Consider the following 16,669-nt stretch of genomic DNA (forward strand, 5'->3'; position numbering starts at 1 on the left):
AAAACCCTACAATCTCAAATAGACACTGTATTGTGTCCTTTCAGGAAAAAAAGTAACAGGTCGTGGCATTAGGTGGCTATAAGTACCTTTATTGTGACTTCTCATACGCTCCTGTGTGGTAGAAGTCTTTACCACGACCCATACTGATTGCACAGCAGATGTGGCTTCTGTGAAGCTGAAGTTAAAGAAAGTGCTGTGTATGCATCTCAGTGCACTAAAAAGCTGCTAAGAATTTCAACATTGATTAAAATAATTTGGGATTTGGGGGGGAAAAAAACAACATTGATGGTGAAAAGAAGAGCGCGCCTTGAGAGAGAGGGTAGAGAGGTTCAGGACGAGTTGGACAGTAGAACCTTATGTGTGGATTTCATCAGTCCATCCATTTTCTATCATTAGTGTCACGGGTGAGCTGATTGGGCGAGAGGCGGGGTACACTGGATAAGTCGTCAATCAATCACAGGGCACAGATACACAAACAACAATTCATATTCACATGTTTGGACAATTTATAGCATTCAATGAAACTAACATAGATGGTTTTAGATATGTGGGAGGAAGCCGACATACCAGGATAAAAAAGGTCAACCTTGGTGGAGTCCAGCCATTACTGGAAACAAATCCGACTTACTACCGGCGATGTGGACCAAACTCTGATACCTGTTGTACAGGGAACGAACAGCCCTTATTAGGGGTTCCAGTGCCCCATACACCAAGAGTACCCATCAAGGACTCCCTGAGGGACACACGTCTTGTCCAAGTCCACAAAACACATGCAGACTGGTTGGGCAAACTCCCATGCACACTCGAGAACCCATCAATAGAATTACTTGGAGAAAACTTAACACATTAAACATTATTAAAAAAATAAAAAATAAATCTCGCAATTCCTTGTACCCATGTAGTTGAGTAAAGGAATATGTTATAGAAACTTAATAAGTAGCTAGTATCATCTCTGAGACAAAACACTAGTCGTTAGGTGTATAAATATGTTGTATAATTTTATGCCCGCGGCACGGTGGGCGACTGGTTAGAGCGTCTGCCTCACAGTTCTGATGACCCGGGTTCAATCCCCAGCCCCGCCTGTGTGGAGTTTGCATGTTCTCCCTGTGCCTGCGTGGGTTTTCTCCGGGCACTCCGGTTTCTTCCCACATCCCAAAAACATGCATTAACTGGAGACTCTAAATTGCCCGTAGGTGTGACTGTGAGTGCGAATGGTTGTTTGTTTGTATGTGGCCTGCGATTGGCTGGCAACCAGTTCAGGGTGTACCCCGCCTCCTCCCCGATGATAGCTGGGATAGGCTCCAGCACTCCCGCGCCCCCAGTGAGGAGAAGCAGCTCAGAAAGTGGATGGATGGATTTTATGTCCTCAGTTGTGGTCAAGGATGACACAGTTGCTGATGCACTTAAATCGTTCTATTCCCACAAGCAGTAACAGAATGTACATTCATAAAAGAACTGCTATGGACTACAACTCACGCTCATTCAGTCTACAAACAGAATCCATGGGCTCTATTTGGGTAGAAGGTGGATCTGTGACAGAGAGTACAAAAATCTTAATTTCTGTGCAAGCACAAGCCTCACCTGCATTTGTCAATTTAGCAGACCAAACAAGGGTGTGTCATTTGACAAACGCCCCCGGCCCAGTGCGTGTGACAATTTGGTAGTAGAAAGTTGGTCTAAACTTCCACCTGCTGAGGCTAGTAGGTAGACGGCTGATATAATGTGATTTTGTTGAATTTGATTGGGGCACAGGCAGACATATTTTTAGCTCTGTGGACGTGTGGTGCGGGCATGCTGGAGCCTTTTCCAGCTGACTCTGGGCGAGACACAAATAACCATTCTCACTCACATTCACACCTACGGGCAATTTAGAATCTTTAATTAACCTACCATGCATGTTTTTGGGATGTAGGAGGAAACCGGAGTACCTGGAGCAAACCCACACAGGCACGGGGAGAACATGCAAACTCCACACAGGCGATGGCGTATTCGAACATGGGTCCTCAGAACTGTGAGGCAGATGTGCTAACCACATGACAGCACATCATCCATAGACGCTTGCAAAGGATGAGCAGTTTTACCTTAATTGTATTTTACAATGGTTAACTTATCTCCATCCATCCATTTTCTAACGCATATCCGGGTCGGGTCGCGGGAGCAGTAGCTTTAGCAGGGACGCCGAGACTTCCCTCTCCCCAGCCGCTTCATCCAGCTCTGGACATTGGACGTCAGATATATTTAATTCATAAACCCTCTGAATCATTGTAGAAATCAATTAATTGAACGCATTATTATCCATCCATCCATCCATTTTCTACCGCTTATCCGGGTCGGGTCGCGGGGGCAGTAGCTTTAGCAGGGACGCCCAGACTTCCCTCTCCCCAGCCACTTCATCCAGCTCTTCCGGGGTGATCCCGAGGCGTTCCCAGGCCAGCCAAAGGACGTAGTCTCTCCAGCGTGTCCTGGGTCGTCCCCGGGGTCTCCTCCCGGTGGGAAGTGCCCGGAACACCTCACCAGGGAGGCGTCCGGGAGGCATCCAAATCATATGCCCCAGCCACCTAATCTGACTCCTCTCGATGTGGAGCAGCAGCGACTCTACTCTGAGATCCTCCCGGATGACCGAGCTTCTCACCCTATCTCTAAGGGAGAGCCCGGACACCCTGCGGAGGAAACTAATTTCGGCCGCTTGTATCAGGGAACTTGTTCTTTCGGTGGCTCCCACAGCGCTCCGTATGTGGGAGCCAGGATCTCATCCCCGACCTGGAGAGGGCATGCCACCCTTTTCCGACTGAAGACCATGGCCTCAGATTTGGAGGTGCTGATTCTCATCCCAGCCGCTTCACACTCGGCTGCGAACTCCTCCAGTGAGAGTTGGAGGTCACGGCTTGATGAAGCCAACAGAACCACATCATCTGCAAAAAGCAGAGATGCAATACTGAGGCCACCAAACCGGACCCTCTCTACGCCTTGGCTGCGCCTAGAAATTCTGTCCATAAAAGTTATGAACAGAATCGGTGACAAAGGGCAGCCTTGGCGGAGTCCAACCCTCACTGGGAACGAGTCCGACTTACTGCCGGATATGCGGACCAAACTCTGACATACAGGGACCGAACAGCCGCATTATTATTATTATTACATTTTTTAATCATCCCACTGGTCAGCACGGGAGTGGGGGCATCACCAAGTGCCCACTTTAAGGTACAGATATTTGTGCTTTCCTTTACATCATCCGCCCCCCGTGGAGGTCTCGTTGCAGTTACGTATAAATGTAGTTTGCATGAGTCGACCTCCCGGCCTTAAGCAAATCAGTTTCTTCTTCTGCCAAGTCAAAGGCAGTGTGCTTCTAGCACACTGCATTTAAGGGGAATGATATGATCTGCTTTGATTGGACAGGATTGAAATCAGCTGTGATCGTGCCCATTGGAGCGCAGATGTCCCTCTTTAAAATGGTCCACGAAATAACAGCACAGCACAGCACAACCGCGACCCGAGTGTGGATAAGCGGTACAGAGAATCGATGGCTGGAATGATTTACAATATAAATTATTTTCTTTTAATGTCATTTATTTTATGTTTTCTATGGAATTTGAACTTGAATTGAACCAAAATAAATGTAATTAGTAGCCGTTACGTCATTTTTTGTTTCTTTTTTTTTTGGACCAACAAATAAGAGCGAAGACCCAAACCCGGATGAAGGCGCACTCAGCATGTTGAAATGTTGTCTCCCACGTGGAATAGCGTGCGCAGATTCACACGCAATATAAAGGCACACAGCACCACCGCTGTGAGTGGTTAACAGTTAATCCACATGACATACACATCATACGTAAAGTGGCACGTCATTAGTTTAGACTTTCACAATTACGTAAGCACTACAAGAGGCAGCGGCTGGTGGACCCATTGGGCAAGTTCTCCATTTTTACACCACCATGGATTCAGCAAACCCCAAGGAAACGGAAAAGCACTGCGTTCTGTGCTGCCAAGAAATCGACATCTTCGCCTTCGGGAAATGCGACCATCCGGTGTGTTATCGCTGCTCCACTAAAATGAGGGTTCTATGCGAGCAGAAGTACTGCGCCGTCTGCCGGGAGGAGCTCGACAAGGTGCGAATTCCGACGCTATTGTGGCTCGAGGACGCCGCTTGGCCATGCTAGCTAGGCCGTGGCATCCTGCGAGTGAATATTTTAAAACCTTCACTTATCAATAACTATTAAAAAAGTCTAATTTTGGATAATAATTATCACGGCGGAAGAACAATATACAAATTACGTTGACAATAGTCATAAGTCATACATGTTGTTCGCCTGCTAGTAGCTAGCCACTTGTGGTTTGGAAAAGGCAACCAGTAGCCAAACTGGCTGTTTTTCTGTTAGCGCGACTGACAATGGCAGTCCAATCTTTGCTTGTGTATCTTTAGCTGGGCAATGCCATACTAAAACGGCCCTTCCCCACACACTTAATTATAAAACTTGCTTTCAACACTACTGTAATATTCCACTCAACGTTGAATGTAACACTACACATTACACGTATGCGTAGCATTACACGAAATTGAGTTGGCTCTGCAGCCCTGTTAAAATGTCAGAACGAAGGAGAACGCTTTCACAATGGTGAAATCTTTATGATACACAACGTCTCTCATGTAATAAAGTGGCGTTTTCAGAAACAGTTGAGAAATCAGTTGCCTCAATTTATTCAATGTCAATTAAAACTTCTCATAAAAAGTAAATGTTAAATGTACTCACCTCAATGATTATGTTCCTAGGTGGTGTTTGTGAAGTCCGCAGTGCCATTTTCTTCTCTGCCACATCATCAGTTCCCCTGTGAGAAGATGCATGACATCTATTTTGCTGATGAGAAGATCCATGCTCAGTACAGGTCAGCTGTGTTCCTTAGACTGCTAATGATGTATTCTATGTGGCTTCCTTTCTTTTAAGTCAAGTGGGGCATTGAGCATCATCAGACATCACTTTAAGGGACAGTTTATTCATAGTTGTGTGTTTTCTCAGGCACCTGCTCTTGCCACAGTGTCCATGCTGTTCTGAAGCTAAAGTGTTCTCCAAGTTTGTGGAGCTGGAGCAGCACATGAGGAAGCAGCATGAGCTTTTCTGTTGCAAGCTCTGCACAAAGCATCTGAAGGTATTGTGACCCATGTTAGCTGATTGTGAGTGGAAGCTCTTTTAAAACACCAGAAACAAATACTAACAAACTGAAACCTTTAGGTTGTGTTTTAAAATAGATTATTGTGGAATTAGCAAGACCTAATCGGTAAACCATAAATACTTTTCGTCACCGTTTTATTTAGAACATGTTTAGATTTTCTTCATGTATAATGGAGCTTGGGATCTCAACATTGTTTTTCAAGGGTTCCTACTGAGTAGAGCAACTTTAAAACGGACTCAGTGCTTTAAAACAGCAAAATACATGCATTTCTAGCTATGTACAGTACTTGTGACCACATTTATTTCCTGCGGTTGACTCCAATGCTGTGCTAGAAGCACTGGCTTGTAAATAACACAAGAAACAACATAATGGTATATGTAAAGACTTTAATGTACACATGAATCAGCAACAGCCCAAAACAAATCACTCTTGTGGAAAGTAATGTCACAATACCAAAATTTGGACTCCAGTACTACACTTGGCTACTACACCTGTATAAAGTACCTAGATACTGATACTGAAATGATACCATGGCAAAAACCTAAAACATCAGTAAAAGTACAGAATAATAGATGGCAAAACATGGAACTTTAAATTCTTTGTATTTGTATTAATTCACAATTATATTAGGCAATAAAAGATAGTACATAAAATGGTTCTACATGCCCTCTTGATAAAACATTTAAAAATTGACAATAATTTAGCTGTTAAACAAAAATAAAATGATTCATGTAGCTCCTGAGATTTGTAGCCTTGTTTTAAATAGAAAAATTGCTTCACAAATGAAAGATTTGTCACAATGTTGACGTGTGAAATTTTGGACAGTTTGTAATTGCCTGAGTAGAACAGAAACTGCTCAGTAGCGCACACTGATGTATTGCGTCATGTGTGCAAAGTTTACCTGTGTAGGTATTTAAATGTACTATAGTAGTGAGGAGGTTAATAGACATGTCAAACTTAAAGAAGTGTAAGATTTTATTTTTAAGAATACATTTTCATGCCTATTTTACTTTAGTACGTATAGCCTACATATGTTCAATAAATTAGCCCATTCCTAACATTTACTTTTTAAAGTAGATCAATATCTGTTATTTTATGTTTTAACATAATTTGTATTACTCCTATATTTGGGTGCATTAGTTAACAGTACACAGTGTAATTCGTAGCTGTGACGTGCATTTGTTGTTTGTTGACTAACTTTACATGCAGATGTCCAAATCATATTAGCAGATAAGTGCTGTTTGAAGGTTTATAATTACCGTTACGTCTCTGCTATTTTTCGTTATCCTATTGTAGCATTTCGCATTAAGCTAGCGGACTTGCGTTATTGAATTCTTTTTGTTTTACGTTTCAGTTTTATACTAAACTTCAACTTGGAGTGACAACAACAGCTTGAAGCAAGCACGTTTTGCCTGTTATTTAGAGAATCGTTTGCTATCTGTCGAAGATGCTGCCCACAGCAAATCTTAAAAATAACTACTAAAAAGACAGGATTGTCGCGTTTTTGACAGCGAGGTATTGCATTAATTTGTTGGTTTCGAAACACCATGAAACACAACTGCAAAGCATTACAAACTTTGTAAAAGTCTTATCATCCCCCAGTGCTATCAGTGAACCCTAAACTCCCGTCCCCCAGATCTTTTCCCATGAGCGGAAGTGGTACAACCGCAAAGAACTTGCGCGTCATCGAGCTCACGGAGACCCAGACGACACCAGTCACAGGGGACACCCGCTCTGTAAGTTCTGTGATGACCGCTACCTAGACAACGATGAGCTCCTCAAACACTTGAGAAAGGACCACTACTTCTGCCACTTCTGTGATGCTGACGGCTCCCAGGAATATTATAGGTGTGACAGCACGCAGGCCTGTCTGGCCGTGAAGTGTGCAAATTTATCATCATTATCATCACTTGTTTGTTTTATAACTAAAATCCTGAAAGTTGTTGTTTAAGTTTAGTAAAAAATGCTGTGTCAACAGTGATTACCAGTACTTGAGTGAGCACTTCAGAGAAACTCACTATCTGTGTGAGGAGGGTTTCTGTGCCACCGAGCAGTTCACCCATGCATTCCGCACCGAGATCGACTACAAGGCACACAAGGCTTCGGCACACAGCAAGAGCCGCGCCGAGGCCCGTCAAAACCGCCACATTGACCTGCAGTTCAACTTGGCCCCAAGACAACAGAGGAGAAATGAAGGTTCGACTCAGAATTATTGTGATGCAACGGGTCTTTCGGTAGTGTGTGAAGTCAAACTGGAGTGTTTGTTTTCTATCAGGCATGGTGACAGGGGAGGATTATGAGGAAGCTCGTCACCAACGTGGAGGAAGAGGAAGACCTCAGGCGGGACAGAAGAGCTGGCGGTACTCTCGGTGAGTCTCAACTAGGTGTGAGGTGTGTTCATAGGCGTGAACTTTTTCCCACTGAAGTGGCGAAACTGATGCACAAGCGAGCTGAAATGTTTACGTAACAGTGGGGCAGCAGTGCAGAGATCGCCTTACTCTCAGACGCATTTTCAGAAATGGGCAGATAGCAAAAGATTTATTTACATGGTTGCTTAGTTTCACAATTGATCGCAGGTACTACTGAGATACTACTACTACTGAGACACAACTTTTTGTGTACAAGCAAAAAGAGTAACTTTTCCCCAATGTCTTTATTGCCGTTAAGCTGAATTCCAGTCATTCATAGGGTTATTTTTTTACATGCTTGCCTGTGTAGTGAGGAAGAGGATAGAGAGGTGGTAGCTGCTATGCGGGCATCGATGGTGATGCATCGACAAGTGGACCGAATGGCAGCGTTGGAGAGGAGTGCTCCCAAACACTATAGGGAAGAGAGGACGGAGAGAACTGAATCTGGAGAGCCCATTTCCAGGATTGGACCAATCAAACCAACAAGCAAACCTCCAGGTAAACAACATAATGTGCCTTATGTGCCTAAATGAATTTATTTTTTAATTTAGTGAGTTTATTTTGTTTAAACTGACCGTGCCTTGTGTTTTAAACGGTGGCATTCCAGTCATGTTTTTCAATTAGGTGACTTAACCAAATGTATGAGTTGAGACTACTCAGTAAGGTTTCTCCCCCCCCCTAAAGAACAAAAGCCTATTTGACTTGTGAGTCATTTCTGCCACATAAAAATTAAATGGCCAATAAAGCTAACTGTAGTAGAGATGGTGGTGTATACTGAGGAGTATCTGCAACATTTGCGCAATCAACATTGTCCCAGGTTATCGTACTACTCGTCACTTTAAACTGCATACACTCCTTGAAGTCTCGGCACCCTTTACACAATGCTCATTGCACCGGACTATTGCGAGCTTAGTCTTTCGAACTGCTCTAAGTGCTAGAGGACTCTGCATCTTTTTGCACAATTGTCAAAAAAAATAAATAATAATAATAATAATTTGTGGCGGCACGGTGGACGACTGGTTAGAGCGTCAGCCTCACAGTTCTGAGGACCCGGGTTCAATCCCCGGCCCCGCCTGTGTGGAGTTTGCATGTTCTCCCCGTGCCTGCGTGGGTTTTCTCCGGGCACTCCGGTTTCCTCCCACATCCCAAAAACATGCATTAATTGGAGACTCTAAATTGCCCGTAGGTGTGACTGTGAGTGCGAATGGTTGTTTGTTTGTATGTGGCCTGCGATTGGCTGGCAACCAGTTCAGGGTGTACCCCGCCTCCTGCCCGATGACAGCTGGGATAGGCTCCAGCACGCCCGCGACCCTAGTGAGGAGAAGCGGCTCAGAAAATGGATGGATGGATGGATGGATGGATGGATAATAATTTGTACTGGCATTACCAGATAAGTAGCAACCCTTTATTGCTCAGTGACTGTTTTTCTCAATGTCTTTATGTCTCAAAGGTGTTCTGTCAATTGACTGTCTGTTGTTGTACTAGAGCGGCTCCAACTACCGGAGACAAATTCCTTGTGTGTTTTTTGGGCTTACTTGGCAAATAAAGATGATTCTGATGTGAACTGCGCTGTACTGACCTATAAAAAAAAAAAATCCACAATAAGTTACTTTGTAACCTTTTTGCAGTAAGGACAATGAGGAGTTTAAATCCAACAGAGGAAGAAGATGACTTTCCAGCATTGGGAGCTGCTGCACCCCCCGCCATGTAATATAACACAACACAGTACAAACTACATCCACAAAGTGAAATGGGTTCAAAAGTTTTTGTTCTGTTTACAGAGTGAAATCCTCTCCACTGGTGGTTCCCTCAGCTCCCAGGCCTTTGAAGGAAGATGACTTCCCCAGCCTCTCAGTAGTTAATGTCGCAGCCCCCATGACGCCATCTTACCCTGCCCAACCCAAGAAGTCTTCTTCTTTTCAAGAGGAGGATTTCCCTGCTCTTGTGTCCAAAATCCAGCCCCTTAAATCTGCTACGAGCAAGAACTCTGCGTGGTCCACTCACGCTGCTCCAGCCCGCCCCACGGCTCAGCCCCCACCTTCCTCCAGACCGCCCCCTCCACTCTCCTCAGCATCCACCCGCCCACAACTCCTGACCTCCTCAAACTCCTCATCAAAGAGGAAAAAGAAAGTAGGGGAGAACGGAAAAGCCGCTCCCATGCGCTCCTCTCCTTCCTCCGACGAAGAGAGTGGCGGAATGACGCAGCAGCAGTTCCGCTCGGTGCCCACCATGCTCGACATCTCGTCTCTGCTGACAGTTAAAGGAAGTGATGGGAAAGCCTCTACCGCTACCTGCAGCCCTCCCACCCCGACCCCTAGCGCTGACCTCCTTCCCAATAAAGCCAGCAAAAAGAAAAAACAGAAGAACACGTCTTCTCCTTCTAAATCTTCAGCATCAGGTACGCCGGCTCCTGCAAAGACACTTTCGGTGGAAACGACGGCACAAAAAGAGAATGTTCCTGAAAAAACGAGGAACAAGCCCTCGAGTGCTGTGGCGGCGACAGCACCGTGCCGTTTGGTTAATGGCTTCAACGAGAAACCAGCCATTAGTAAGGAGACGGTCACGGCACCGCCACAGCCCAACACAGATGCTCCTGTAGAACAAGAGGAAGACTTCCCGGCCCTTAAGACCAAGAAGCCACCTCCAGGTACGAAAAATATTTTCATCCCTGCTTTCTAACTTAAAAAGTTGTTTCATTTGGCTCAGCTACTTGGAACTCGCCACCTAGCTTTAGCAAGAGTATCTGTATGGGAAGTGTGCTCTTGTATCTATTTAGATACAGTATCGGAATTAATTAAATGATAACTGATCCTTTCTACTTTAACACTGGGAATTTCCTTAAATGTATAACTGGACACTTAGAACTTTTAAAGGATGAATGTTTTTCCATTCATATTATACACAATAATTCATATGGAAGAGTAAGTAATCCCTGGTTGGTGATCTTTTCTAAACAAAAATAATGCTCTCTCCCATCAAAAATCAATTTAAAAATTAACTAAAAACCCTTATGACTTTCTTATAGTTGATTTCAATTTTATTTGTACAGTGCCAGTTCACAAGAGATTTTATCTCAAGGCACCTTACATATGGAACAGGTCTAGAACAACAGTCCACACACATTGAGTAGCAATGTAACGAGATTATCCAAAAATGTCCAAATGTATAAGTCTAATTGGAACATCAATTTCAACATGAGTGAAAGGCAGCAAGAATTTAGAAAATTTGAATCATGGCTTCCAACGAAATTTTTTTTTTCTGTCGAAAAAAACTTTGTGTGATATTGCCTATAGAAAATATGGTCAAAAAACCCCTTCAAATTAGTGTAAAACCTTTGTCCCTCTCATTTCATCTGCGACTCGAGAACCCCTTTCTCCTATTGGCTGACGAGTTTCAGTCAAAAATCTCCACCAGTTGCTCATATAGGCCGAAATTCTGAGACGTCGACGCGTTAATATTACTGTGACTTTTCTTTTTCTTGTCACTTTCCCTACAAACTCTACTTATCTAGCGCAAATGGAGCATTATTGGTGAGAAAAACAGTGTGGCAGTAGGTCATACTCTTCAGCAATTTTTTATTTATTTATTTATTTTCTGAACGCATCGATGTAGGATTTTAGTGGCCTTTGAAGTGCTCGTTCCATGTTTTTTTAGAAAATTCCACAAAGATGGTAGCCACTTGTCATGATGCTACAGTGAGACCAACTGAACTGCACATAAGCAAGTATTAGACCAGGGAGGCAAGGAAAAACTCTTGAAAGAAGAAACTTCAGACTGTTTGTGAAGGCCGCCAGCCTCGACTGGTTGTGTTGCGATAGAATGAAAGAGGAAAGGTACAGTCAGAGAGACAGATTGGATGGGGGGATTGCAGCAGGGATAAGGAAGTAGTGTGTTCATTGCATGCCGTTCCCAACTTCGAAACATTGGATGTCAGGACTTATGTAAACCGAGGCCTGTATAACTATCTCGGTAGGAAGTTGAAATCCTAAAGCATGCTGCAATGTGGTCGATTCGGTGTATTCGGGCTTATAGTAAGACTGAATGTTGTGTTGTGCAGGGTTCAAGACCTCCTTCCCAACAAAGTCAACTTCTGCTCCATCCCCGGTGCCCCCACCTCCACCTGGACTGGGACTCTTGGCCACTAAGCCCCCTCCAGGCTTCACTGGGATCCCCCTCAACAGTAATGTGGTTGAAGCCCCTCCTCTGGCAGTAAACCTGTAAGCCCCCCCCCCCCTCCACATCACCTACCTTTTAGACATCGTCACATCTTTATTTTTATGCGCTTTACAGTATTGTCCCCAATTCCCTTCCTACAGCCTCCCTAAAACATCAAACAGTGGTTACCTGGTTCCAGAAGACTTCCATCAAAGGAATCTGGAGCTGATCCAGTCCATTAGGAAGTACCTCCATGATGACGAGTCCAAGTTCAATCAGTTCAAGAACTATTCTGCACAATTTAGACAGGTATTTAAAATTACTTAAGATTTAGTGCAATGAAACCTCCAAAGTCCAAATATTTGTCAGTCAGTACTGGAAATTGCCAACTTGCTGCAAAGCAGGAAAATGGTCGACATAAGAATAGAATGAATGTTTTTCGACACAGGAAGTCCCCCAACCTGTTTTCCGGTTTGGTCACAATCTCCAATATAAGAGACCAAAATATATATTTTTATACATGGTTTTACCCCTCCCACATGCTTTAGACTCATTGAAACATAATTTATAACACTTTTGTAAACACATTGTAAACATAAGTATCAATAGTATAAAATACCTGACCCAAGTAGTATAAAATGTATAGAAAATACTAGACTTTACACCGATCTGATCGGTAATTAGCATTTTATGCTGATCGGTCGATCGTCTTTCATGTCACAATTTGCCGATCCGATCAATGACGTCATCGATTGGCTCTGCAAAAAGACATTTACTCCGCGTCGCCGTCGGGTTTGAATCCAAAAGCTACAGTTTTATTTTTTTTAGCCTTGTCACGTGTTTTGTGGCATAGTACTGTAACTGTCTGATGGCCAATAAAGTTTTTTTTTTTGCAATGTTGTCAGTGAAAAAACACATTGTCGGTGTGGGACTATTTTGCGGTGTCTCAGACAAAAAACACGCAAGTTATTTGCAGTCTGTGCACAACTGAAATATGTCGTGGGGAACGTCATCTAAATCCTTCAACACAACAAATTTGATCAGGCACCCAAAGAATGTATCGTATTTTCACGATCATAGGGCGCACCGTATTAAAAGGCGCAGTCTCAGTTATTTCTGTATTTAACACACAGATAAGGCATACCGTATTCTTGGGCGCAGGCATGGTAAAACATAAGCTAGGTTAAAACCTACGGTAGCATGCTTGCACCCTAAAACGATGTTTTTAAAAAGGCAGCGGGAGCAAACCTGAGTTCGGTTGTACTTTATTGAAGTATTTAACAATGTACTCGTTATTTTTCGATCAATCCTCATCCACAAATCCATCAAAGTCCGCATGTTCTGTATCCGAAATGAACAGCTGGGCAAGTTCTCCAACAAACACGCTATATACCTGTGGGGGCGTGGGTTTAGCGGCCTACTTCACGCACCCTTCCTCTGTCCTCAGCCATGTCCGCTTTTCCTCTGTGTAAGCAGGGTGTCGTCACGAAATGCTAAAAAATAAATAAATAATTAAATCAGTAAAAATGTCAAGCGCAGCGCTCATCACACAACAACATTTATAGATGTTGGAACTCGGTGCACACATAAGGCGCGCCGCATTATAAGGCGTACCATTCATTTTGGTGAAAATTTAAGACTTAAGTGCGCCTTATGGTCGTAAAAATACGGTACACAAGTCGGAGCATGCCCCATTCAAGCAACGAAGCTTGAATGGGGCAATTGAATGTCCATATCGCCGGGACAGTGAGAAAGTTAGAGAAAGCATGTCATTAACAATATTTGTTAAAGTAATTTAATAAATAAAGTAATTTTATTACAGTAATTTAGCACCCATTAATTATTTCTATCATCTTGTAATATTGATTTGACCGAAACTTATGTCCGTACCCAATCCTGGAATGCACCCTAGAGGTCATTGTTTTAAAGTCTGTTTTAAAGATGTTTTTAAGTCTAAAATGCTCGAGAATAATTTTGAAGATACGTGCTCAGTACACAAATGTGTACAATAAATGAACAAGTCATGTTTTTTAAACTTGCTGATCGGTGATCGGCCCCAAAATTCCTGAACGTGTAAAGTCTAGGAAATGCTCTATTTATTGTTGTTGACACAGCATTAAATTATGGTCATTCTTAATGGTGACGGTTGATGGTCGACACTGCAATTCTATTATTCTATCTATGTTATCTGATTTACTTGGCTTTTGTATTAATATTAATGTATTTGCTTGACCCGTTCATCTCCTGACACTGTCGATTTGTTTCCAGGGTGTTCTATCCGCAGCCAAGTATCACCGCAGCTGCAAGGACTTGCTGGGCGACGACTTCAACCGCATCTTCAATGAGCTGCTGGTGCTGCTGCCGGACACCGTCAAGCAGCAGGAGCTCCTGACGGCGCACGGAGACTGCAAGGCTCAGGAGAAACAGTCGGGAACAGGCGGCGGAGGAAAGAAAAGCAAGAACAAAAAAAGCGTGTGGCAGACGCCTAGCCCGCAGGCTAACACTAACGCTGCCGCCGAGCTGGACTGCCAGGTGTGCCCCACGTGCAGACAGGTGCTCGCACTCAAAGATTTCAACTCCCACAAGATGCTGCACATGAGGGACAATGACGAGTTCCCTTCCTTGCAGTCCATTAGCCGAATTATCAGCTAGCGTGCCGTTGAGTACTCTGTTGATGACTCTCGTCTGCAGCTGCCAGGATGGAGGACGGCAGCAATGGATCACGGCTCAAAAGAGGGACACCGTGGTTCCTGATGAACATTTCATTGAAAAGGTTAATAGTTCAAATGTCGTCTGTCCATTGGCAGTTTGCAACCACCACTGTTGGTTTATTTCAGTAGGACAGAAGACAACCTGATGAGCTACTTGAGGAATCTATTGCGACTGAAAAGCCCCCCAGATTCCCAGCACCGTGATGAGTTAGACTGTTTTTGCCCTTTTTATGAACATGACAGATCATATTTTCAGTATCAAGTCGGGATGCCTGGTGTAAAATTGAAAGCAGCTCTAATTTAAATTATTTAGATCACTGTAGCTGTTGAGCGCCATTGAGGTTTGATTGTATGAAGAACTAAGTAGATTATTTTTTTTTCTTCTTTCTGTTCAAATATTTACAGGGGGAGTTTACAATTAAAAAAAATAAATAAAATAAAATAAAAAAGTCATCATAAAACAGTCATGACTTAACAGTAGTAAATTTGATCTGTGAAATAGAACACTGGGTTACAAAAAAAATTGGGGTGAATTGTCTGTTTTTTCAATGGATTTGGGACATTTTTGCATCGCTGCGTCCAAAAATTATGTTTTTCTTGTTCAGGTGAGGTCTTTATGCCAAGTTAAGTTTATTAATCAAATTTACAAACTTTGCTTACTGTAAATTAAGTAGTAGATATTTATAAAAGTAAGCACCTGCAAATTGAATGTTACATCATCATTGTTCAAAGTTCAGGGCATGAACCTGTTTATTTGAACCGCTAAAACGAAAATACCTGTACATGTAAACAAATAAATGTGGCCATGGTTCAAAAAGTTGAATTGAGCAAAGGCAATGTGATATTTTGATTCAGCACCTCAAAATCGCCCTAAATCAGTTTAAATAAATAAATTAGTTGACGAGTGTAATAATTTGTACAGCACTTGCGGGCACATTTATAGCGGGCACAGCCTGCTGTCTTGGGGTGTCTTGAGGTGACCCCTTACCTTTTTACCCCAGATAAGCACCTTATACGTGATGGGGTATTACTATAAACAAAAAAATCGGTTTGAAGTTTCATTATTTGTGAGGCCATGGGGATGTAACCACTACGAGTGTGCCTGCGAGAGCACGACAAATGATTTACACCTTGTAATCACGCCTTGTCTTTGGTTTTTCCTCAGCCGCGGTGGTTTCTTAAGATGAAATTAGCGGCACTAGATGGGGCCCAGAGATGGCTGTTTTTTTTTTTGGTTCCCACCCATCCTATTTATGAAATATAGTTACGTCAATGACAAAACGACTATGACAAAAAGTGATTTTTTTTTTTATTGCAAGCTTCCCTTTTATCTTGCAGGTACTTGGAGAATGAGTAATTGACAAAATTGGCCACAGGTTGGACGGGTTAAAATAGCTAAACAAGAGCAAAATCAAATTAACTGTTTTCTGCCTGTGTATTCTCCATTTTTGGTTTAAATTATACAGTTTTGAATAAGTAAGTAAGTGTAATATGCCTCACCAAGGTTAAGAATAGCACATTATTATTTCACCCTCATCGTTTAAAACGTGTCAATATGGACTTCAACACTTGAGGGGCTGGGGACCGTGACATACCCTCCCCTCTGAGCGGCTTTCTGCTAGTGTGCATGTTTGTGTTCATCTTCTCTCAGGACCTGCAGCTTGCAGTGCTGTGTGTCAACCTGAATGACTTCATGACAAACCGTATGTAGTTTGTCTGTACATCCTACAGCTGCTGCTGCTCTTTTTGTTTTCTGTCTGGCGCCAATAAAGTCCTTTCTGTCAGACGTTTGTTCATATTTGTGGCAACCTAAATTCCAATATTTCTTCCATGATACTGAATTAATTTATTCCCAACAGTATTTTAAAAACATTTTGTTCTTTTTTCTGCACTGCTTGCAGTAAGGGTGTGTGTGAGAGATTTTTTTATTTTTATTTTTTCTTCGCAATCAGATTTCAGACTAATCTTACCATGGCGTTCAGAATCAGTAGTGCTGGTCAATGTAACTTCAACGTGAGCAATGGGACTGTTTATTTTATTTCATTTCTTTCTTTTTTTGGGTTAACCAATCCAATTTCAAATTAGTCTACACAGGGCTGAAGTGCTGGCCCTTGACATCAGCATTTTTCTGTCCTCTGGTTGGTCAGCGAAACTTGTAACTTAGACTATCAAAACACACCTGTACATCATGAATTCATTCATCTTCCGTACCGCTTATCCTCACGAGGGTCG

At 42.9% G+C, this 16,669-nt stretch overlaps 1 protein-coding gene across 1 annotated transcript; it reads left to right on the plus strand.

Annotated features, from left to right (window-relative positions):
• Nucleotides 1-3,752: 3,752 nt before the first annotated feature.
• Nucleotides 3,753-16,223, plus strand: znf598 (zinc finger protein 598). Its single transcript, XM_061700352.1, has 12 exons — nt 3,753-4,103; nt 4,766-4,878; nt 5,010-5,139; nt 6,800-7,011; nt 7,142-7,359; nt 7,439-7,532; nt 7,882-8,069; nt 9,200-9,278; nt 9,353-10,218; nt 11,629-11,788; nt 11,888-12,035; nt 13,995-16,223. Exons 1-12 carry the CDS (start codon nt 3,930-3,932, stop codon nt 14,376-14,378), a joined length of 2,766 nt encoding a protein of 921 aa, XP_061556336.1. The 5' UTR covers nt 3,753-3,929; the 3' UTR covers nt 14,379-16,223.
• Nucleotides 16,224-16,669: the final 446 nt, after the last annotated feature.

The sequence above is a fragment of the Phycodurus eques genome, chromosome 16 (genome assembly GCF_024500275.1).
Source record: "Phycodurus eques isolate BA_2022a chromosome 16, UOR_Pequ_1.1, whole genome shotgun sequence".
NCBI lineage: Eukaryota > Metazoa > Chordata > Actinopteri > Syngnathiformes > Syngnathidae > Phycodurus > Phycodurus eques.